This window comes from Delphinus delphis, chromosome 7 (genome assembly GCF_949987515.2).
Source record: "Delphinus delphis chromosome 7, mDelDel1.2, whole genome shotgun sequence".
In the NCBI taxonomy this organism is placed as follows: domain Eukaryota; kingdom Metazoa; phylum Chordata; class Mammalia; order Artiodactyla; family Delphinidae; genus Delphinus; species Delphinus delphis.
Window position 1 is genome coordinate 98,240,015 of NC_082689.1, and position 24,059 is coordinate 98,264,073.

The 24,059-nt window shown below is 41.1% G+C and overlaps 2 protein-coding genes across 2 annotated transcripts in view; one reads left to right on the forward strand and one right to left on the reverse strand.

The window, feature by feature from the left end:
- NCKAP5 (NCK associated protein 5) overlaps window positions 1–24,059 on the forward strand; it is a 965,176-nt gene that overhangs the window by 769,577 nt on the left and 171,540 nt on the right. Inside the window, exons 9-10 of the mRNA XM_060016917.1 lie at window positions 9,381–9,419; window positions 18,348–18,467. Coding sequence (XP_059872900.1) covers window positions 9,381–9,419; window positions 18,348–18,467 — 159 coding nt within the window. The remainder of the gene's footprint in view (window positions 1–9,380; window positions 9,420–18,347; window positions 18,468–24,059) is intronic.
- On the reverse strand, window positions 1,606–8,042 carry LOC132428745 (ribonucleoside-diphosphate reductase subunit M2-like). The gene is given in 6 exon segments (XM_060017060.1): window positions 1,606–1,712; window positions 1,715–2,561; window positions 2,564–2,818; window positions 5,760–5,852; window positions 6,038–6,140; window positions 8,011–8,042. Coding segments are annotated over 6 exon segments (1,437 nt in total).

Here is a 24,059-nt window from a genome sequence, read left to right on the forward strand (position 1 = left end):
ATTTTACCATTTATATTAATACAATAAATGAAGAAAACTGACAGCAGAACAGGCGAGTGGTCAGCCAACACACAACACAACGTGTTAACAAACATGGCCAAAGGATCGGTGTGTGTCATGCATTACCTTCCGTGTAACATCTTTTTTGGAGGGGGGGAGGGAACATAAAGGTGGATTGATTCAAACTAGCCCTATTAAATACATCTATTAAGTTTATACTTTCTTCTGAAATTAATATTTGAGTGGAACATGTATGAATTATTCACATAACACCAGCTTTCTACTGAAGTTTAAGAATCCAGCAGATGATGTTCACATTTAGGCAAATCCTAGGAGCAGTTGCACTGAACAATATTCACTCAATCGTTATGAACTGCAAAATAATACTGGGTAAGTATTTCAAAGTATGAACTACAGATATGATATAAAAAAAATATATAGTAGAACAACTTTCTAACTTTAAAGTACAAATGGTTAAGTCACCAGTACCTACTTACACACAAATTAAACAAAATCAGAATAAACACTCAACTTTTAGGAGAAGCAGTTTCAGTCCTGGTTTTACCACTTAATAGGAGAAAGATCTTACGTGGGTCCTTTCATTCAAGGATGATTTGAAAACCAATTCACAAAGTGAATAGCTTGGATGCCAGCTAAGAAGACTCTTCAAGGACCTTTCATACTAACTTGAAGTTGGGGGACATACAATTTGAGAAATTAAATGATACCGCCCCTCATGTACACCCAGGTTGCCCACAGTGAGTCCGGATCACACTGCAGTTCCTAATGACCTAAGTTAAGAGTCTCCTTTCTCCACATCTCTTATCCCGCGGTACTCGACGTGGGCTACAGAACACAAAACCAGCCTGTGTTCTCTGTGGTACCACCTGGCTGATACTGATACCTAAGTGTGCACAGGATTGAGTTCAAAAGCTCTTCAACTCATCAAGGAAAAGAAAGAATAAAAATGACACCCTTAGTTTACACAGGCTGAACCTACGTTGATCACCTAGTAAATCTTGAATTGGCTCCCGTTAGTGGTAAATAGAATAGATAGTAGTGGTAAATAGAATACTTTTGTATTTGGTGTAGAAACCAACAAACTTAGGTTAAACCAAGCCTTCACTCTGACAGTGCAAACTATGTGTATTTGTGTGTAATGAGCCAGTTTTATATACAAATCATAAGTAAACTTTAAAATCTGAAGCAGTGAGTCTGATGTCTTCCTACTGCCTTGTGGCAGTAACTGTTTAATCCTGCTGGATCAAACTCGCTTGACTCCCCACACTTTGAGGCCAAGGAAGGTGCTGTTAAGAGCCAAAGGGAAGTCATGTGCAGCCAGCCTGCTTGGAAAAGCCAAACATGGACAAGATCTTTCGTAAGAATCCGAGTAGCTCTTGTCAACGCTTTCAACCTAGGTGACCCCACTAGCATTAACAGGATTGATTTTGAGGTAGCTACACAGTTTTAAAGATGCCATTAATGAAGATTAAGGGCAATTTATGGTATAGCTGGTTAATACCATTCAGGTAGCTGATTTTTTTCTCTTTTGATGAGAAGGAAAAAAAGAAAACTCAACAAAATAAGAGCACATCTTCAGTTCACTTAGAAGTCAGCATCCAAGGTAAAGGAATTCTCTGTCGGACTGGACGTCACTCCCATCCTCTGATACTTGCCTACTCTCTTCTCAGAGAAGTTAGTCTTCCCTTCAGTGAAATATCCTCCATAAAGTCAAATGGATTTTCTACTCTGAAAACCTTGCTAAAACCCAGCTCCAGCATAAGTCTGTCTGCCACGAATTCGACGTACTGCTTCATCAAAGCGCAATTCATCCTGATGAGCTCCACTGTCAGGGCTTCCGTGAGGAACTCGTGTTCTATCCTAGCTGCACTGACGATTGTTTCTTTGACTCTCTGCTCCGAATGTTTGTGTAGCAGGTGTTTGAACATCAGGCAGGCAAAGTCACAGTGTAAACCCTCGTCTCTGCTAATAAGTTCATTGGAAAATGTGAGGCCGGCCATCAGTCCTCGTTTCTTGAGCCACAATATAGATGCAAAAGAACCAGAAAAGAAGATTCCTTCCGCTGCGACAAAGGCTACGACAGGTTCTCCGTACGTAGCCTCTTTGTCTTCGATCCGGCGCAAGGCCCAATCTGCCGCCTTCTTTACACAAGGCACTGTCTCACTGGCATTGAAGAGGAATTCCCTTTCTTTGGAATCTTTAATGTAAGTGTCAATGAGGAGACTGTCCATTTCAGAATGTATGTTTTCCACGGCAATTTGGAAGCCATAGAAATAACGGGCTTCCGTAATCTGAACTTCTTGGCTAAGCCGCTCCACCCAGTTTTCATTTACTATGCTATCACTTGCTGCAGAGAAAGCCAGAACACACGAAGTGAAACATCTCTCCTCAGGCTTCAGGGCTTCCCAGTGCTGAATGTCCTTGGAAAGGTCCACCTCCTCAGCTGTCCAGAAGGAAGACTCCGCTTTCTTATACATCTGCCAAACATCACGATATTCGACAGGAAAGATGACAAAGCGGCAGGGGGTTTCTTTCAGAAGAGTGGTTCATCCTCCACCCTGGGGGCAGATGACTTAGGGTTCGGCTCGGCGGGCTCCTGGCAGATCCTCCTTGTGGTCCCACTGAGCGACGGGGGAGTGTCCTCCCGGTCCGCCAGGCTGAGCCCCTTCGTAGGCAAGAGCTGAAGGAGATGCTGCTGCTGCAGGCCAGCGACAGTGGCGGGCGGGATGCCAGGTGGGGCTGCGTGCAGGTCGCGGGACTCCAGGTGGGGCTGTGTGCAGGTCCTGGGCCCTCCGTCCTTAAGTGCAGAAGTTTAACTGTTGCCAAAGAGGGGATCTTCAATGAAGAACCACCTGTGAGCAGCACAAATGTTCTGTATTCATGAATCCCGGCCCCTGATTACACATGCCTGTTGTTTTGTAACTAATTGCATGAGGGTAGGCAATCCATTTCCATGCATTGTAAGAGAACACTCTCAAAGGGGTAGTTGAATGTAGTAATAATGCCAACTGGAAATTCTTTTCAAGGCTTTTCATACTAATTAGACAAACTAACAAGGTAAGGCCTCACGTAAGTTATTTCCTTGCTAATGGGTTTCATAAAACATACACAGGTGGATAAAATGTAAATTTGAAGTGTTCTTCAATCCCTTTTGTACTGATTGTTATTTTCTGGGAAATGAACATATTGAGGATTTGGGGAAAGCACTTGGGAGTCGGAGACTCCCTCTGTGTGTTCTAATAAAAGGGTGTGTTTATTCAGAAGGAACAGACACACATCCATAGATACACACACACAAATGCATGCACACACATTGTCACTTCACCACCACTTCTACTGCCACCCAACCCCTCATCTCCTTGCCTTGCAATACCAAAGCAAAACCAAGGACCAATCTTGGGGTTTTTTTTTGGAGGTGGGGGGCACTGGAGGTTTTCATGTTTGTATCTAGCTTCTTTGTCCAGCCTTTTGACGGCTTGCTGGCAAGCAGCGAAGCGCTCTTTATTCTCAGTATCACTTTGGCCAGTTCCTTTAAGACCAGCTTATTCTCAAGTAGAGAAGATGATGACACGTACCATCGCCTCAAACCGCTGCCTTGCTTTTAGACGGATTCAGCTGTATCCTCCAAACCTTTATGGGATATCAGCCTTGCCCAGGCCCTGGGATCTCAAGGTACCCCCAGCCTAGCAGGAGAAGTGAGGGGCGTGGTTAATCCCAGAGGAAGGAGGTGAGGGAAACTCACAGAGGAAACAGGCTACGCTGGGTCTTGGAGAATACACAGCAGAGTCACCAAAGGGCAGGCGGAGCAGTGGGCGGGCGGGCAGGTGGTGAAGGGGGCAGAACTGAAAGGGCATCTTTAGGAGAAAGAGCTGGAGCAGGTGAAGTCTGAGATCTAGAAAGGTGAGTGGTTCTCACTCTTACTGGTACATTGCACTTAACCTGGGGAGCTTTAAAGGAGCCACTGGCTGCCGCCGCCCCTCAGAGATTCTGATCTGATCTGATTCTGCTCTAGAGTGGAGCCTGGGTATTCAAGTTTTTTAAAGCACTCCAGGGGCTTATAATATTCAGCCGACATTAAGAACCACTAGCTTATGTCTCTGAGTGTGTGCCTTAGAGGGCATTTTCAGAAAGCATCCGTAAGAGGATGAAGTCTCCACCAAACTGGTTGTGATGCTACAAGAGCCATGTGGACCCATGTGGAAATTGAGTGATTTCCAATTCCTTAACAGTGTCTGAGCAAAAAATACACCCTAGCCCAGTGTTCCTCAGAGCGTGTTTCTGAACCCCTTCTGCATCAGAAAGATGTGTCTCGATTGCTAGAAATTTGATTCTCTGATCTCGCTCAGCTACTCTTAAGCAGAATGTAGGGTGAGGAAATTGGCAATTTGAACGAATTTCCCAGGCAAAGCTTTTGCACACAGAAGTTGGACCTGCCTCCCCATCAGGCCATCCGAGTTGGACCAGGGTTCGTAGGCAGCCAGGGTGCCGTAGTATTTGAGTTCTCTGACTTCTCCATGCTCTACACTTCAGAGCACAAGGGCAGGGAAAAGCAGACCTCTGGGTGTAGTTCAGAAAAGAAGAAAAAAGCATCAGAATTTCTTTTAAACCAAGGCTAACTAAAGGCAGAAGCAGGTTAAAAACAGTTCTTCCTTTTCTTTCTGGTTCCTATGCTATACGGCAAGACTGGACTGTGGAATCATTATCAGATATTGTCATTGTATAGCCCACATCTGGGAACCTAAGTCATCTTAAAATCAATATCTTGATAAATGTAGATGGAAGATGATCCTGCTTATGGCTCTCACATGCTTCAGGTGTCCGTTTCATGTTCATTTCATGAATGGATCATAAAATCAACAGATGATCTACTTCTTGTACCTGCTCTAGACTCTAATCACCACAGGCAGCACCTATGTTCTCGTTAGCATTATCTCTCCAGATCCAGCACAATTCTTGGCCCAGACTAGGTCACTTAATGCATATTTGTTGAATAACTGAATGAACGAATGGAAATTATCCACAGCAAATGAATTTCCAAATCAGTTTTCACTGGAACCCCATATATAAATCTCCCCCTCTCCCAGGGTCTTATAGGATTTTTTTTTTACAGAGTAAATAAATAATATAGGTGCTTAGTGATTTTTATTTATACATGTATTTTACACACACACACACACACACGCACTTCATCCCTTTACAAATAAAAGCCCTTCTTCTCAAACCATCCTTCCTTAACTGCTTACCTGAAAATGTGTTTTAGTTTCTGAAGTTTGAATGATTGGATTCAGATTTAACATTTTTGGGGTGACTGCTTTTGATCAGGTACTGCCCAAGGTGCTTTCTCTGATGATGTCTATCATCTCATGCTTTTTTTCACAATTTTAGAGGCAGACGGTTCCCCTGCTTGACAGATGAGAAAAATCAGGTTGCTTCCCCACCCCCATACATTATCAGTGAATGACCAACACAGGCAGTATTTGAACCCAGGTCTTTTTTGTGATTCTGCCCCAGTGCTCTTCCCACCTGCCCCCAGCTGCCTTCCTACAGTAAACCAAGCTCAGAAGCAGAGAAAACTTCTCCAAAGCACATTTCCCAAAAGGCGCGCTTTAGCGACCAGGTTTGTACATTACGTTGCTGACATGACAGTGGCTTGGCATGATAAAGTAGCGCATAAAAGGGTGAGAGCAGGACCACCAAGCAGGAGGACAGGACTGTTAAGCATGGTGTCCGCTGAGTACCTTACACGCCCCACCCTGGACCCCATCCCCGACAGTCTTCAGGATGTAGTGAGCATTGGCTCCCTCCGGAATAAACTCATTCAGCCTCAGGGACTGTTTGGCAATAAAGTAACAGACCGCTCTGCAGCCCTGATTCTCCTCTCTCTGCCCTCCCCCCCCATCCCTCTTCATGTGACAGGGAAGAAAAACAAAGACATGTGTGGGTCACAGATGAGCCAAGTGTCAGAGGAGCTGGCTTGTCTGAGAGAATTCTTACGGCGAGGAAAGGAGAGATGTACCTGGCCGCTCTTCTTGGCACCCCTGTTCCTCCCGCCCGGCTCCCCCGCTGCCCACACCCCTGCTCCTCTTCTAGATTCAAAGAGGGAGGTTTCCACAAAGAGCCTAAGGGAGGTTGTCAAACAAGCCAGGGGCTTAAGGACCGACTGTCGCCTTTGCTCAGTGTGTCTCAGGTCCCCATGGCCCAGCCCAGCTGGTCTTTTTTCTTTCTTTGGAGAGGAAAGCTGTCAGCTGACACTAGAAGGTATTTGTTCTCATTAGCTGGGCCTGCCGGGGTGTGATTATTTGCAACCCGAGTGCTAAGGGCAAGATGCTATGATGAGGGCAGCGGCCCATTCCAGGGATCATCTTGTGAACCTATTAGAGGTTGCAGGCACAAGCTCCAAATAGTTGTTCTGTTAATGCATCGGGGAACCTGAGCTGTTAAAAGTAGTAACAAAACCCAGGAAACTATCTTTAGAGACAGTACCAAGGAAAGCATGTGTATCACATGCCTGCTTTTCTGCAAGGAACCTGTGAGCCCTTCTGGGTAATAGAACCCCATGTCAGTAGGTAAAGAAACAATGCATTCGTGTATCTTTGTTCAGTTTTCAGGTAGAGCAAACAATTGTCCAAAGTACGTGCCAAAAGGAACTGTATCAGAGATAGAGCCTATAAGCCTATAGGGCAAACATATTGGATTGCAAAGATATAACATATTTACTGCTACAGGCTCTTACAGATAAGGTATTCGTTTATGACTCCTGCTAAATCATGTAGAGAGCCATTTTATGCGACCACTGTGCCACAGACTGGTTTAAGTGAGGGACCAGTTCGGAGGAAGAAAAGAAAATATTGATATTAGGCAGTCTTATGAGAATGTAAATCAAATCTAAAGTTTGCTATCCAAAAGGATTAAATTATTTATGGTATAAATTAAGTTTGGTACATTGTTCCTGATTTAAGCAGCATGAATAGTTCAATTCTTCTGTTTTTTTTTTTTTTAATTTGCAAGAATAAAATAGATGGTATATAGTTTGACTTTAAATTCACAGTTACAAATTGAAATGAACATTTAAAACTGAAAGATTTTCAAGATTATGCTATTGGTCAATTTGTGTCGGCCGAATAACATTTATCACCACTGTGATCGTGTATAAATAAAGTAATAAAGGAAAAAGTAATGGTACCAGTTACGGAAAATACAATTTATTTTGGACTATGATAGTTCTTAGATATGCTTCTTTAACTTGGGCTGGACTAAAAAGCAAATTACCTAAGAATACTTTTTCTTCAAAACTGTAGTTAGTTTCAGTGAAAGGCCTTTCTTTTTTACTTAATGTCAACGATATAAATTTGAGAAGGATTCTGATAGGGAAAAGAATCCTTCTTGTGCATACAGTTCAATGAACCAGTTGTAGGTAATCTGATTCTAGTCATTTACTGCTTGTGGTGTAAATGTCTGCTAACCACAAGTTGATTGCAGCCTGTATTTTAATTTTCAGTGAGGCTGACTGGTGGCTCACTGTCATTAAGGATATGCTGTTTTGTCAATATTGAGTTAAGAAACAATTAAGCCCCATGAAAACATTTTTACCGTAATCTGTACCCCTATACTAGACAGAGAAATGAGCACACACAGTTCAGCATCATCAAAAATACGTTTGTTATCAAGAGAAAGAGAAGATAAAAGTGTGGTCCTCAGCCTGAGGTTGAATGTGAGAATTACCAATATGATTACATGATTACACGATTATCACACTTATAATTGTGTTCTTGCCAACCTCCTACCAGCTGTGTTCTCTTTGAAATGAAAGAACACATCCCAATCATAGATACTCTGCAAATTTATATTGAATAAATGAATGAACAGAAATACCTTATATTTAAAATATTTAAATATCCTGACTCGGTCTTTAATGCTGTCAGTTTCAGTTATCACACTAAATGTTTACAGTTTATGTATGTATTGACTAAAAAATTCCACATAATTCACCTTTCTACCGTAATTTTATCAATATTAGCCATATGGGTACATAGTTTCAAGGTTGTGGTGAAGTTTAGTGACTCTTTGTGAAGTGTTTTTGAAACCTGCAGGTGAAAAAGAAATCTTAGTGTAAATACATGTAGAAATGATGAATGGTTATCTGGAGAAAATGCCAGATTCTTGAAATATCATGGACATGTTATTGGTTTTTCACATGGCCGTTAACTGGAATTGTGTCACATGCCCACTCCTAAGCCAGTCGCTGAAAGGGACTGGAATAACCAACACTGGCTTAGATTAATCAAGATTCACCTCCTTGGGCTGAGAGGGGCCCAGCTTCTCCTCCTGTCACAAGCTGCCTGATACCTGAAGAAAATTAGAGTTCTAGCAATATATTAGTGACAGTTATATTTGGTTGTATATTAGAAGAAACTCAACATAACAGTGCCTATTTTATTTCTCTCTCATATACCAGTTCAGAGATAGACAGTGCAGCTCCATGCATCATCAAGACCAGGCTCATCCTATTTTTCTGCCCCAAAATACTTAATATGTGACTTCCATTGTCAAGGTGGCTGCTGAAGCTCCAGCCATCACTTTCATATCCCAGCGAGGAAAAGAAAGAAGGATGAGCCCCCTTTTTATAAGAAACTGCCTATAAGTCCAAGAAAATAGACTGCTAAAAACTCATTGGCCAGAAGTTTGTCACACAGTGACAAGGGAGGCAGGGAAATGTATTTGGATGTGTCCAGCCAAAAAATCAGGGTTTGTGACTTAGGAGGAAGGGGCAAATGGGGGATAGAGTAAACAACTATCAGACTCTATCACAGGTAACAATGACAAGAGGATGGCGTAAAAGATGTGGAGTAGGAAAGCAGAGCATATAGGAAAGAATGAGTTGTCCCTATTCTCCACCATTCCACCTACCCCTATTGCAAGTAATTTTAAGCAGTGAAATAGTCACACAGCAAAAGAATAGGAAGGAGAGGCAAAGGACATTGTAAATCAGCAGTGTAGAAACTGTATGCAGATAATTAGGATCATGTTTTACACTGTATCATTTTTTAGCCTTCTTAAAGTACTTTACATATGAAAGGATATTCCTTTTCCAAATATGGAAATGTGAGAGTCAAGGTATGAATGATCTTTCCAGCCTAACCATTTTAATTAGCAACAAGGTCACCTTTGGAAAAAGCAAAGTATTACCTAGAAGGAAAGGCTTATTATGAAAAGAATCAGGTCCTCTGGAGCTAGAGGAAAGAGGAAAGTAAGGAGCTAATTAGCTATAGTAAGCTGTGGGAAACTTATTGATAAATTAGCGTCCATGCATATAAAGTCTCATTATTATAAACGGCAACTCTTTTCTTTATTTTTTAAAGGTAGCCAACCAAGTTGTGCAAGCTCTGCTCACTCAAAAGGTAGGTCACTTTCTGGCTTTATTATTTTCAAAGTACTTATGTGAATAGATTGGAACTCACATTGTCAAACTAACAGAAACTATGATTGATAGCTACAATACTTTTCTATTTATTCACTTAGGTTAAAATTGTGTGCGTTTTAGATGGCATATGCAGTAACATCAATGACCAATAGATTCATAAAATTTAAACTCTTGGGAAAGTAATAGAAAGCCTTTTGAAGATGAAAGATTTCCATGGGCCCACCCAGATGAGTAGCAAACCTATCATTTTTATTTAGTAAATGCAAACATTAAATAAGTTGATGGATTCCTCTGACTCCTATAAAATGAATAGCCTGTGATGGGCTGCATTAACAGAGGCCTAAAATTCAGCAAGAGATCTTTGAGGTTAGGAAGTCTGTTTAACTTCTCTGGACCTTAATTCCTGTTCCGTAAAATAGGGATAACAATGTCTACTTCCCAGAATTGCTGTGGTCGTCCTATAAAACGGAACATATAGAGTTGTTCCCCCAGGAACACGTTTGTGGTAAAGATAAAACACATGGTGGTATTATATACTTGAAAGTTGCTGAGAGTAGATCTTAAGCCTTATTATCACAAAATAAAAAAAGAGAATTAACTGTGTGAGGTGAGGATGTGTTAATAATTTTGATCTTGGTAATCATTCTACCATGCAATGTATATCAAATTGTCATGTTTTACACTTTAAATATATACAATTATATTTGTCAGTTACTCCTCATAAAGTTAGGGAAAACAACAAATGGTGATTTCTCAGCCTGAAATTTCTATACCTTCTCCTTTGTCATCTTCTTATTCTGCCTTCAGATCATGTTATTGGGGCAGAGTGGGTAAATGCAGGTAGTTGCCCAAATTTGGCAGGTTTGGCGAATTTTACTGAACCTTTTGCATCTCCTTCCATGATGTGTCTGAGAGGCTAAATTCTAATTCCTTCAAATTTTTTTATTCTGATTTACCTCTCTGTGAGATAGATTTCCTCTTTGAAAGAAGATCTTAGATCATGTGGCATGTTCAGGAGGATGTGGCTAAGGAGAGCAAAAGCATTTATGACATTTTGATTTCTTTTAATTGAAAACAATTTTATTAGGGATTTACTACTTCTCATAAAGGTACTTAAATAAATATTATTTTAAATGTGTACTGTAGAGGCATTAGAATAATATTTTTGCTAGATTCTCTCCCCCAACTACTTCTGTCAAAATATCATGCTTCCTGCTACAAATGATTTTAACTGATTCAGATTTTACATTAAACTACATAAATAGAGAGATTTGAGCACATTTATTAGGTTAGAATTAGGTTCCATTGTGAGTAACAGAGATCCAAAATAATGGTGGCTTAAATCAGATAAAATAAAATCAAATTAGTTATTTATTTCTCAGATCTAAATCTGCAGGTGGACAGCACATGACTGGTATGATGACTCTGCTCCATAAAGTTGATAGGGTTCCTGGCATCCGGGCTTCCATCTTATTATCCTGCAGGATGTGGCCTTCATTTCCAGGGTTACCTCATTGTCCAAAATGGCTGCTCTAGCTCCAGTGATCACATCCACATTTCAGCCATCAGGAAGAAATGAAAGCCAAAGAAAATGAAGAGGCTAAAAGACACACACCTGCTGTCTTTTAAGAGAAACTTCCAAAAGTTTTCACACCTCCCTACTTATATCTCCATGAACGGAACTTAATCACACATCCACACCTAAGGAAGCTGACAGTGGAGTCTTTTTTTTTATATAAATTTATTTTTATTTCATTTATTTTTGGCTGCATTGGGTCTTCGTTGCCGTGCGTGGCTTTTCTCTAGTTGTGGCGAGCAGGGGCCACTCTTCATTGCGGTGCGCGGGCTTCTCACTGCAGTGGCCTCTCTCGTTGCAGAGCACAGGCCCTAGGCACGTGGGCTCAGCAGTTGTGGCTCACGGGCTCCAGAGCACAAGCTCAGAAGCCGTGGCGCACGGGCTTAGTTGCTCCGCGGCATGTGGGATCCTCCCAGACCAGGGCTCGAACCCGTGTCGCCTGCATTGGCAGGCGGACTCTTAACCACTGTACCACCAGGGGAGCCCGACAGTGGAGTCTTTATTCTGGGTATGTGCCCAGCTGAAAATTGATTGTCACCTTATTGTAGAAGAAGGGTCGAAACAGATGTTGAAGGGCAACTCATGATTTCTGTCACAATGTATTTGAATGCCTTTTCTTTTTCAAAGGCTTTAATTTCTCAACTGCTTTCCTCCTGCTGGAAACTCGACACTCATTTAATTACAAACCTAAGGAATGAAGGGGCACTGTTGCAGCTCTGTGTGTAACTGTTGAAAGACTTCTCATGCCTGTCTTTTTTAATGGTGCCTCAGAAAAGAGACAAGAAAGCTGTCTGGTACAATATAAAGGAAAATGGAACCTTTCAGGTCAGCCACAAAAAATAGCTACACAAATTCAAGTAGTAACTAGTAAACAGATAAATCTGCCTTGGTACAGTTAAGCAGTAAGACACAAAAAGATGTGCTACTGTGAGATAGCACACCTCAGGGATACTGTGAAGCAGGCAAAGATGCCTGGGCTTTCAGAGATTCCAGAAGAATCATGTTCTGCAGAAACATGCACTTCCCAGTTTTTCTAGAGACTGTAGAATTGCTACAAAAAGACAAAAATTTCTTTTTAATTAAGAGCACAATATAGGAAATAAAATTAGGTTTCTCCGAAAGCAGATGAGAAACCTAATTCTAAAGAGGGATGTAGCTGGCACAGAGTAAAAAACAGAAATCTTGAGTGATTTATCCAAGTCACACACATAAAATCCATGAGGTAAAATTATAGTCATAACCATACAGTTTTGGACTGTATCATTTATTATGACACAATGGCAAATCTGCCATGACTTCATATCCTCCTCCCTGGGCAACCAGAAAGGTATTTTTCTGGCATACCAGGCATTGGCTCCGATAAGCATCTTGAAGTCACAGAGTGTATTTCCTTTCCAAATACTGGTAGAAAAAAAATTATTTCCATAAATTTAGCAGCTTCTGTTAAATGTACATATCATGTCCTAGTCAAGTAATGCAATTTATCTCAGAAATCTGCGAGTTCTCTTAAGAGAGCTGACTGTCCCTCCTTTAGATCAATAACGCTAAAATGACAATATTAAACCCAGCTCACTTCCACTTATGCCTCCAAATCATAGGTCCAAGTCTATAAGTGCAAGTGAAATCAATAACCTGAGCTAAACTCATATTTTTGTCTGAAATACATTTTATCTTCATTAAGACAATTACACTCACTGAAAATGTTACTCTCCTAGGTTCTTTTTTTTTTTTTTTTTCCTTTTTCCTTTTTTGCCACTAACACCAAACTCGGAAGAAAAGCATTTTTCCCTGGAGTTATTTTCCAGCATATCAACAACCTCAGCCTTACCTTCATGTTCTTTAGAATTGCCAAATATTCATGGTGTTTTTTAATTTGCCAACGTGGGTTAAGGCCCTTGTATGGTGGAATCTAGCAGTACAGCCAACCAGATAGCAGCAGAACACAATTTTGTAGTTTGAAGCTAAAAGAACTCCCAACTTCTACATATTTCCCTTGTAGGAGGTGTGGTCAGGCCATCTGGGTCCACTTGTGTAGCAATGGTGTGGGTAGGATCTGGTTTCCTTGAAGAGAGTCTGTTTATATTTACTTAGCACTACCAAGGAGTCAGACCCCATGTCCAGCATTTTAAATGCACTGAATTGTTTTTGTTTTCACTGCCGTCTTGTGAGGTAGGGCTACAAAAATAAATTTCCCATAGTTCCAATTGCTAGAAGTGCCAAAGCCCATATGTTAACCTAGGGTTACTGCACTCCACTCCATGCCCTTACCCTTTGTACCACTCAGTACAAATTGGGACTGTATCATTTGTTATGACACAAAGGCAAATCTGCCATGACTTCATATCCTCCTCCCTGGGCAACCAAAAAGGTATTTTTCTGGCATACCAGAAGAGATGCTATAAAAATCAACAGATGGGTTGAAACCCAATGATTAGTTACATACGATTGCAGGAAATAAAACAAAAGGGCAAGGAAGCCAGTAGATTTCTTAAAACTTCTGGAAGCATCGCCGGTCCTCGCTAGCAAGGACGTCCAGGATCTGACATGCGTGGAGTCAAAAGTGACTCTAAATTTGGAGATTTCTCCAAATCAAGCTTTCTAAGAATCAGTCTTATTTTAGACCCCAGAATTTCCCAACTGCCAGGGACCTTAGTAGGAACATTTAACCCTGAGCTTGTCAACCAGCTTTGGTAATAGGCTCAATTCACTGTAATGACATAAACTGTTTAGCCGTCACCCAGATTAAGAATGTTTTCATCTGAATGCCTTTTGGATGCAGGCTTGCAGTATTCAGTTTGCCACGAGACTCACCACTTCCTATTGATTAGAACTGGCCTGATTCAGTGATACAATTGCCTTTTTAAGTATTTGATGTTGAGGTCCTTGGTTGGTCTGAGATGTGACCAGCCTTTTCCAGTAAATCCTTTTCTTCTTACAGAAGTATTAGCATTCTTAGAAGAGATAGGGATATATCAGTGACAGACACTGAGAAGGGTTGTGACTGGGAGGGGCTGGTGGATGTGGTGTCCAGTAAGCTTAAGGGAAGGATTCAGGTGGCCCTTGACCAGCCATCTCATGAAGCAGCTGAGGCATGCCTTGTCTTGAAAGCCTGGTTTTGTGCAGAAGCTACGTTTGCAGGTGAGGAAACTGAGGCGCAACCAGAATAAGTTACTTCCTCAAGGTCAGGTGGGTAATGAGGACCAGAGCCCAGGCCTCCTAACTGCCAATCCAGTGTGTTCCCATGATACACAGTGCCTCTGAAATAGGAATACCAGTATAATATCACTGTACACGATAAAATCAGATTGAATCAACAGTACTCCAGTGGTAATATCAGTATATATCGAGCTTCTAATCAACCAGCATTTCCCTAAATTTCCTTTAGCCTGGAGCTGGCAATGGTTTTGCTCTAAATGCATAAAGTAACCATACTCCATAACTGCTACGCAGCAATGAAGCCAGAATCTCGTTCAGCCCCAGACACAGGTGGAACTTGTCAGGAGTACGATGTGTGGATCCTCCGGGGAAGTTGTGGTTTGGGATCGTTAAGATACACAGGGCCCTTTTAGACCAGTAGCATCCCATCGCTCAGTATATTTTCCCCTGGCATCCAGCTGTAATGCCTTACTTTATTTCAATTGAGAGTGGCATGCAGATTGCAAAGAAAACAGGTTGGGCTATTTCCTTGAACCCAAAGACCACTATACTTGCTTACATGAGATGAAATGTAGTCAACTCTTTGGCATTTTTTCTTCCTGATAACATTATACAACACATCCCCTTTTTTCTTTCTAAAGACACAACCTTATATTTTCAGTGGGGTCCTCCCCTTGTGGCCTGAGACATACTAGGGAGCAGAGAAAAACAAAGGTTGTGGATGAGGGCAGATGGTCCAGCCTCTGTTGGGAGCCATGATCTCAGAGGCTGGCCTCTGAACAGGAGAGTTCTTTAGCTTCTAACGCCTTACCTGGGGGGCATAGTCTAGTTCTCCCTTCTATAATTGACAGCATTAGAATAGTGGCTCTTGCACCCAGCCTCGAAATGTCATATGGGCCTTTATGTTAGTGGGTTCTCGTTGTGAGCCCAGGGGAAGCACAGACAGCCGCTGACACTCTGCCTCGTAGTCAAGGAAACTGTGGTTTTTCTCTCTCTCTTTCCATCTCTCCAGTCTGGCTGTGTTTATGTGTGTGCACATGGGCACACGCACATGGCTTTGATTACAGTTTCTTGGGATGACAGCTGTCTGGCATCACTTAACCGTCCACAGCTTGAGTGAAGAAAACAAGAATGTTAAAGCAACACAGAATATTCTTTTATATCTACAAATTTTCTGTCCAGCTCAATTCTGTGGGTCAGTGATTGTAAGAGCAGCGTCACATTCCTGAAGCCCTCCATTCCCCTCTCTGCTCTGTGCTGATCGAGATGAGCCAGGAGTGATGAACGGTCCTCGAGGTCGATAAAGTGTGTTCCTGCTAATGAACTTTTACTGCCTTAAGTAACAGTAATGGCCATGGAAATTTGGGCACTGGTACAAAAACTTGCTTTAGAATATATTGATTTTTTTTCTTTCTTTTTTTTTTTACCCGTCTGAAGAAATCTTTTCAAGTTATTCTCAGTTTTGCTACTAAAAACTGTTGCTGGTCTTCCTTACAAGTCTCCTTTCTCCTTGCAAATCCAAACTCATATGCTTCTGTTTCCATCCCCACCCACCCCCCACAAGTGAGAATGATTGTGTTTTCCCACCCAATAGGTACTATTAATACTTATTTACCTCACAGTCAAGTTTTATTAATTGCTTAATTAGCAGTAGTGAAAACAATTAGCGTTTGGGAGCAGGGAGTGTTATATACACGCTAAGAACAAAAATTAGCATTAGCGAGACACAGAGGTTGAATTCTAAATAAAGACAGCAAATTTAGCCTTTTAATTTGAGCAGCGCCTAGCCCCCCAAAACAGCCTCTGCTAAATGGCATGCACACACCCCCTGCCCCTGCTTTTACAGCTGCTGCCCTCCTACAGCTGGCACCCTGGTTGCCTCATCTGGACATGGCATTCCTTTGCTCTGCTCTGCATTTGTAGGCAGCAATCAGTTGAAAACATCCTACGCATCAGCTTCCTTATTTAGCTAAAAAGGTGAGAAGAGTGTAAGCTGTGCACTGAGCTATAGCTTGGCCTATCTCTTTGCCTAGAATGAATAAGCCTGGCAGTGATGATGCATCTCAGGTAAAGCCTCGGAAGCTAGACCTCTCTCTAGCTGCACACTTAGGTTGCCCCAAGGTTGTGTAGGAAACAGGCGCACTCACCGTTGTGACTGCTATTTAGGTCCTGGGGAGCAGAGCTGTGGACTGGCACCCTGTCTTGCTTGCAGAGCCTTCAGTGAGGCCTGTAGCTGCCCCACCTCAGAATACACAGGTAGACACACAACAGTGTTGAGAAACTTAAAGCTCTCTTTATCACACCATCACTAGAGAATAGAACCCATCATCATTAACCCCTTTAACAAAATCAGCACACCATTTTATCAAGCTCCTACTGCTCTGTGGGGTGCTGTGCTAGGTGGTGAAGGAAAAATGTCAGAACAATATGCTCGTGCTGGTGTTTCTGTGAGTATCTCCTCGTGCCTTTGGAGGAGCGTGTCATCTGATTGACAAGATAAGGCCAGAGCTTGAAAGCAAATCAACACAGAGCAGTATCTCACATTAACTAAATGTCGTAGAAGAGGCATTGAGGGCTTACTGGAGTTCAGGAAAGGGAGCAGATAAAAGCGGAGGATGCCAGGAAGAGGCGTGGAGGACGAAACAGAATTTGAACTGGATGTCAACCGAAGAGCCAAACTTGGACCGGAAGAAGGAGGTGGATGAGAAGCAAAAGGGAGGTCGGGGAGGGGGAAGGAGGCAGAATGCCTGGTGCTTTCGAGAACAGGCAGACCTTTGTTAAAGAGCGGGGTAAGAGCATGGTAAGAGCAGAAACCTTTTTTTTTTTTTTTTCAAATCAGGAAATAGTGTAAGATAAAGTTTGAAATGTAGAAAAGGGTCAGCTTTTGAAGAACCTTGCCTTGGGGCTTTATTCTACCGGCTGTTCCTTGAACCCCACCAAAGAGGGTGTAGACATGTCAGTATAAGTACTGTCTTTATCACAAGTTAACTTGGAAGGCAGCTCCTGGGTGGGATTCTAGAGCATTCTAAAGCTCCCGCATGTCAGCCCCCCTCATGAAAGCTCCTTGGTGTTTGAACTATTCAGAAGAGCTGCTCTAAGGGGATGCTGAGGTACGGTTCTTCTACTTCTTCCCCAACACTAAGACCAGAACATCCCCAAAGATATGGAAATCCACTAGTTCAGAGGATGGGCAAGTTTCAAGTGGCCTTATAAGCCTTCAATTCACAGTTGCTTCACTCCATCTAAATCCATCACTGACTCGGTTAGCCGCATTGAGAATTTCAACTCGTTTCCGCAAACGACAGAGGAAGCTTCCATCAAAAGTGATAGTTTCCATACGGTATTTGTTTTTCTCTTTCTGACTTACTTCACTCTGTATGAGAGACTCGGAGAAAAAAAAAAAAAGTCATGAAGAATCTAGGGGTAAGATGGGAATAAAGACAGACCTACTAGAGAATGACTTGAGGATATGGGGAGGGGGAAGGGTAAGCTGTGACAAAGTGAGAGAGTGGCATGGACATATATACACTACCAAACGTAAAATAGATAGCTAGTGGGAAGCAGCCGCGTAGCACAGGGAGATCAGCTCGGTGCTTTGTGACCACCTAGAGGGGTGGGATAAGGAGGGTGGGAGGGAGGGAGACGCAAGAGGGAAGAGATATGGGGACATATATATAACTGATTCACTTTGTTATAAAGCAGAAACTAACACACCATTGTAAAGCAATTATACTCCAATAAAGACGTTAAAAAAAAAGTGATAGTTTCTTTAGTTGACCAAATCTCTATTCACTGTAAAAACATTGTCCTGTGATTTGTGCTTTATGATTGCTTTTATGAAGACAATGAAAAAGCCAGATATATAGGTGGAAACTTAAATTGACGTTATATTGCTGAGATTTACCATCTTCAAAAATAGCATGCTAGATTAATGCATTTCTGATTTCAAGGTGCTTTTTTTTTTTTCAAGTAGGTCTTCCCTGAACATAATAATTCTATCAGACAGTGGGCTGTGGAAGAAAACATTGTGTGTGATCTATTTCTGGGGGGCTTGAAGGCTTAAAATACTATTTTTTACTAATGCGCCTGAAATATCAGATGAAATATAGTATTAATATGCAAAAGTGTCTTAATGGTAATAGACTTTTTTTTCTTTCAATGTGTTTGTTGCAGGATCTAAGGGAGGAATGTGTAAAGTTGAAAACGAGAGTGTTTGATTTGGAACAACAGAATCGAACGCTAAGCATCCTTTTCCAACAGCGAGTCAGACCAACTTCTGATCTGCTCCTCCAGGTATGTGTTTCTGTGCAAAACAGTCTTTGCTACTGAAATGCTTGCTATTGACAGGAAGTGAGTTAACTTCAAAAGGTACCACTATCTCCATGGGCAAGACATATTGCGTCGGAACCTCCATTCTCTCCCCTCTCAAGGGATGTCATTAAAATTGAATGTCTCTTAAATCTCTTGACTCTTTAAACCTAATTTTGATAAAGAAATGCATCAACAAATAATAAACAGGTAAAAGGAAACAATCAGAGGTATCAAGTGAAACCGGGGAATGGAGTCAGCAAATAATTGATGGCTCTGGGGACAAGTATTAGTAGTCTTGCACTCCCTGATAAGCAAGGCGGAGTTTTATGTGATGCCAAAGTACATTTCTTTATTTCAAACTCTCTGTAAGCAAAACTACAGCTGGGGTATGTTGTACTTTCATCTCTCTCTCTCTCTGCAGCCTGCCTCTTCACAACCTAATACACTCCGCCTCAGTCTTTTACAGGTTCTCTTCGTCTAAGCGTTCTCACCAAACTCTTCCGGTTGCCTTCATAACAGGGAAAGTTGTGGAAAGGCAAACCATTTGAATTATTTTGAAGCTGCCCCCCGAGAAAGCACTAGAAAATATATCTGACTGCAGGGAGACACGTGGATTGGCAAAGGGGTCTAGAAGGCTGATCTTTGCTGTTTCCTATTTTTTTTTAATGCTATTAATGTTCATATTTGCTCAAACAAGCTCTAAGTTTGTAAAGGATAACCCCCAGCTGCCTGGTCTGATTGACTAAAGGAAAGGGGAAAGACAGAGATACCCTCTAGACTAGCCTGTCACCACTGTTGCCGCTAGCCATGTGGTGCTATTGAAATTAAACATTAATTTAAATTAAGTTTCTATGTCAAACTAGTCAGATTTCAAGTGTTGAAAAGCCACACATGGCCAGCAGCTACCATATTAGACAGTGTTTGTACAGAACATTTCCATCATGCTAGAAAGTTCAGCACTTTTCCAGATGGTTGAGACAGTGTTGCTGATTTACCCTCTGAACTTTGGCACAAACATCTTTCCCTGACTCCTCAGGGAAATAATGAGAAATTGCAGTTCATTTCAGAGAAAGAAAGATGTTTGGTAAAACCGCACATCAAAATGTAATCCTCCCCCGCCCCCCCCCCCGCCTCCGATGAAGAGAAAAGAGCTCTCTGAATTGTAAAATAGATCTCATCTCTTAAATTAATTTTCTCTCTGCTTTATCTATTAGCGCATAATTCATAATTTATGACTCATAAATTGTGTGGAAAAAAAATCATCTATCTCTATTCTGTTTCCTGATCCTGCCCACGATAAATGTTGGTCAGAGAGAATGTTGCATCTGTTAAAAGTTGTATGTCATTTGCTCTCTTATAATCAAGATCCACTATTGTAATCGCTTTTCACAGCTATTGCATGTTCCTGAATTTTTCCGTTTTACGTGTTTTAACTTGAGGCTTTTCTGGAACAATTTTTAAGGATCTACAGTCCCTGTTTGTGAATCATGATGGTTCATTTCCACAGTAAACACATGTGCCATAGATATTTAAGCTTCTTCATTGGCTGACGCAAATTTCTTAAATACATATCCAACTGGCAGGGGATGGTGTTTGCGCTAACAATGGAACTCAGTGTTTACTCCTTGGGTGTCTTCAGCCAACACACTGTTTCTCCCCAAATAGACCTCACTTCCAGGAGCCATTCTAATTTAAATGCAATTTGTAAAAGATGGGCTGATAGTAGTTCTGGACGTAGAATAATGGCAAGGATGATGCCTGCCCTCTAACATCTAAGGGCTCACAGTCATAGACAAAGTTGCTGGTTTTTCAGGTGGTCTGTTCATTATATGACCTGTGGTTTTTTAATTTTCTGGTGGCACAAATACATATCATGGAGCACCGGCTAAAGGAAAAGCAGTTTGGGCTTGCTTTGCACCTGTGGAAGCTCTGTAATTATTTGTTGAATGGAATAATGAATAAATGACCCAGATTCATTCTGCAAGTTGGGGAGTTACTTTACATACACCTAAGAGAGGTTTATACCCCTACCTCTTCTTCTGAATGTTTCCTGTCTTGTGTGGAGGCTTTGGAACTATGCAGCCATGCTGGTCCAGCCCAGTTTGTTTGAGGGTGTGGCTGGTGAGCACAGCAAACCCACCAGTGTGCCTGGTCCCGAGTATGAGAGATGTTACAGCTGCTGCCCGTGGACTGGAGACTCAGTACAGAAGATTTCTAAGTAGGTTTCTATGTATCTTAAAAAACTGCATTAGTTGTCATCTGCTGAATACAGCCTAATGATTCTCTACAATCTAAGTAGCCACCTGAAGAGAAATACAGAAAGAAGATTGTTGAACACATTGTGATTTTAGTAGATACATTGTAAGTTGTAGAAAAGAAAATAATTTATAGGAAATAGCTAATTATTTGTCCCTCAAAAACAGAGAATAAGAGGTTACATGGATATTCTTTAGCAAATTCTGATATAAGAGGAACAAAAGGATAGTTCTAAGGATTCGTTGACAGATTCTGGGAAACTTACAGAGGGAACCAGTCCATGATGGGAAAGGAAAAAAGTCTAACCTGAAATTTAAAATCTTAAGAATGGCCATAAACTTCTTTGTCGATTCCAGTTTCCAGAAAAGCATCTCTGGGACTATGGGTGGAAGCAAGTCAGATTAATAAGGGCCTCCATATTAAAATCAATAATTTGAGCTAAATTCTAATGGATTAAGAAACCAGTGTAGCAAATAAAATCTAAAAGTAACATTCTTAACGGAACCGGAGTCTATAACTAACCTTATTTGAACTCACTGGCCAGATTAACCAATGCTCACCATTTCCTCTTATAAATTATATTAGATTACACTCTCAATTTACCAAACGTTGACAACTAGTTGAAACTCTCTACTAAGAGTACTTAATTCTCTTACCAGTTGAGTTGAATTTCCACCATGAATGAGTTACGTTTGTAACTCAGTATGTTCACATGACTAGTACTTGTCACGGTGATTATGAAATTTTTAGCTACTTTATAAACTGATGAAATGTGGTGCAAAAAGAATTAAATAAAATATAATTTAATATAAATAATTTAATATAAATTTAAAATAAATAATTTAATATAAAATAAAGTTGAGTGCTTCAAAAACACTATAAAGGCACGTCCCTAAAAACGTTTGTGATCAAATGAAATACAGGTGTGTAACTGCAAAAAAAAAAAATGTGGGGGATGGGGAATTGTATTAAATGTAGAGGCATTCTGCTTGCAAATTGCTTCTCAGGTGGTTTTAAGTTCTTGTTCCACTATTAAGAAAAACAAAACCTAGAAATCACAGACAATGCATAAAGCATGTGTTTGATGCCCCCCCCCAAAAAAAACACAAAAGACATTGGAGGACTCTAATATGATTCCTAGGCAAAAAAGCCAGCCTTGGCCCTACCAAAAAAAAAAAGTGCTAGATACTGTTCTCCAACCTTTATAGTGTTCACCAGTTTATCTCCATCACAGTACTTTCAGGTACGAACTATCTCTATACCCATTCTACAGATGAGGACACTTAGGCACAAAGAGGCTGTGTCACCCAGTGGTAATGGACAGACTGGGGATTTAAATCCATGGTCAGGGTCCGCTTCCTCCCTTTCACTTCCTGTCTGTGCTCCCTCTACGTGGAATACAAATGGACACGAGGAACTCTTTTCTGATTCAGTACTCTGACAGACATTTTGCTTAATGGGCCCACCTGTGCTCAGATCAGTTCAGAGGGCTTCTGCAGTGTAATCGCCTACTATATTTACACATTTCTGAAAGCCTCTTGATGTGTAGCATCCAAGATTTTCCCCTCTCCTGTGTGTTCTGCTCTTGTCTTGCTTTGGACACCTGTGTTATCGTCATCTTGATAGGACGTTATTCTCATATTTTCTGCCTAACACAGTTTATTCTTCTCCTTTTTATCTGATATTTCAAAGGTCCTATACTCATATCCTTGGGCCAAGATAGAAAGAAAAGAATGTTATAGTGTCGATTATTCTCACAAACAGTTGAGAATCTGGCAGCTTAGAACCGAGGTGTAAAACTTTGCTGTCACTTCTGAGAGCGTTGACTTTTTTTTGCTAGTGTTTTTATATTATTTCAGATGAGATGAGACGATTTTAAAATTATCTTTGTGCTTCTGATGTATTTTTCGTTCATTGCATCTTTATTTTATTTAATTTCATATGCAATTATGGCATCCTAGAGTTACATGGTACTGACGGTGGAGGTCGTGCAGTGCAACCCCCATAACTAGGGATTTCATGTTAACTTTTATTTCACCTAAATAGGAATCTCCTTGAGGGCAGCAATTATGCTGTGAATGTTGCATTTTACCCTCCCACGGATATTATCACCATTCATAACACATAGTCAGTGTATACTTGGATGGCTTAACATTTAATTCAATATTTTTTTAACTTTTTATTTTATGTTGGAGTATAGCTAATTAACAATGTTGTAATAGTTTCGTGTGCACAGCAAAGCGACTCAGCCATACATACACATGTATCCATTCACCCCCAAACTCCCCTCCCATCCAGGCTGCCACATAACATTGAGCAGAGTTCCCTGTGCTATACAGTAGGTCTTTGTTGGTTATCCATCTTAAATATAGCAGTGGGTACATGTCAATCCCGAACTCCTGAACAATCCCTTCCCCCCACCCTTCCCCCTAGTAACCATAAGTTTGTTCCCTAAGTCTGTGAGTCTGTTTCTGTTTTGTAAATAAGTTCATCTGTATCATTTCTTTTTAGATTCTGCATATAAGCAATATCATACGATATTTCTCTTTCTCTGTCTGACTTACTTCAATCAGTATGACAATTTCTAGGTCCATCCATGTTGCTGCAAATGGCATTATTTCATTCTTTTTAATGGCTGAGTAATATTCCATTGTATATATGTGCCACATCTTCTTTATCCATTCATCTGTCAATGGACACTTAGGTTGCTTCCATGTCCTGGCTATTGTAAATAGTGCTCCAGTGAACATCGGGGTGCATGTATCCTTCCAGACCATGTTTTTCTCCGGATATATGCCCAAGAGTGAGATTGCAGGGTCATATGGTAGCTCTATTTTTAGTTTTTTAAGAAACCTCCATCCTGTTCTCCATAGTGGCTGCCCCAATTTACATGCCCACCAACAGTGTAGGAGGGTTCCTTTCTCTCCGCACCTTCTCCAGCATTTATTGTTTGTGGATTTTTTGATGATGGCCATTCTGACTGGTGTGAGGTGATATCTCATTGTAGTTTTGATTTGCATTTCTCTAATAATTAACGATGTTGAACATCTTTTCATGTGCCTCTCGGCCATCTGCATGTCTTCTTTGGAGAAATGTCTACTTAGGTCTTCTGCGCATTTTGTGATTGGGTTGTTTGTTTTGATGATATTAAGCCACATGAGCTGTTTGTAAATTTTGGAGACTAATCCCTGGTTGGTCCCGTCATTTGCAAATATTTTCTCCCAATCTGTGGGTTGTCTTTTCGTTTTGTTTATGGTTTCCTTTGCTGTGCAAAAGCTTTTGAGTTTAATTAGGTCCCATTTGTTTATTTTTATTTCC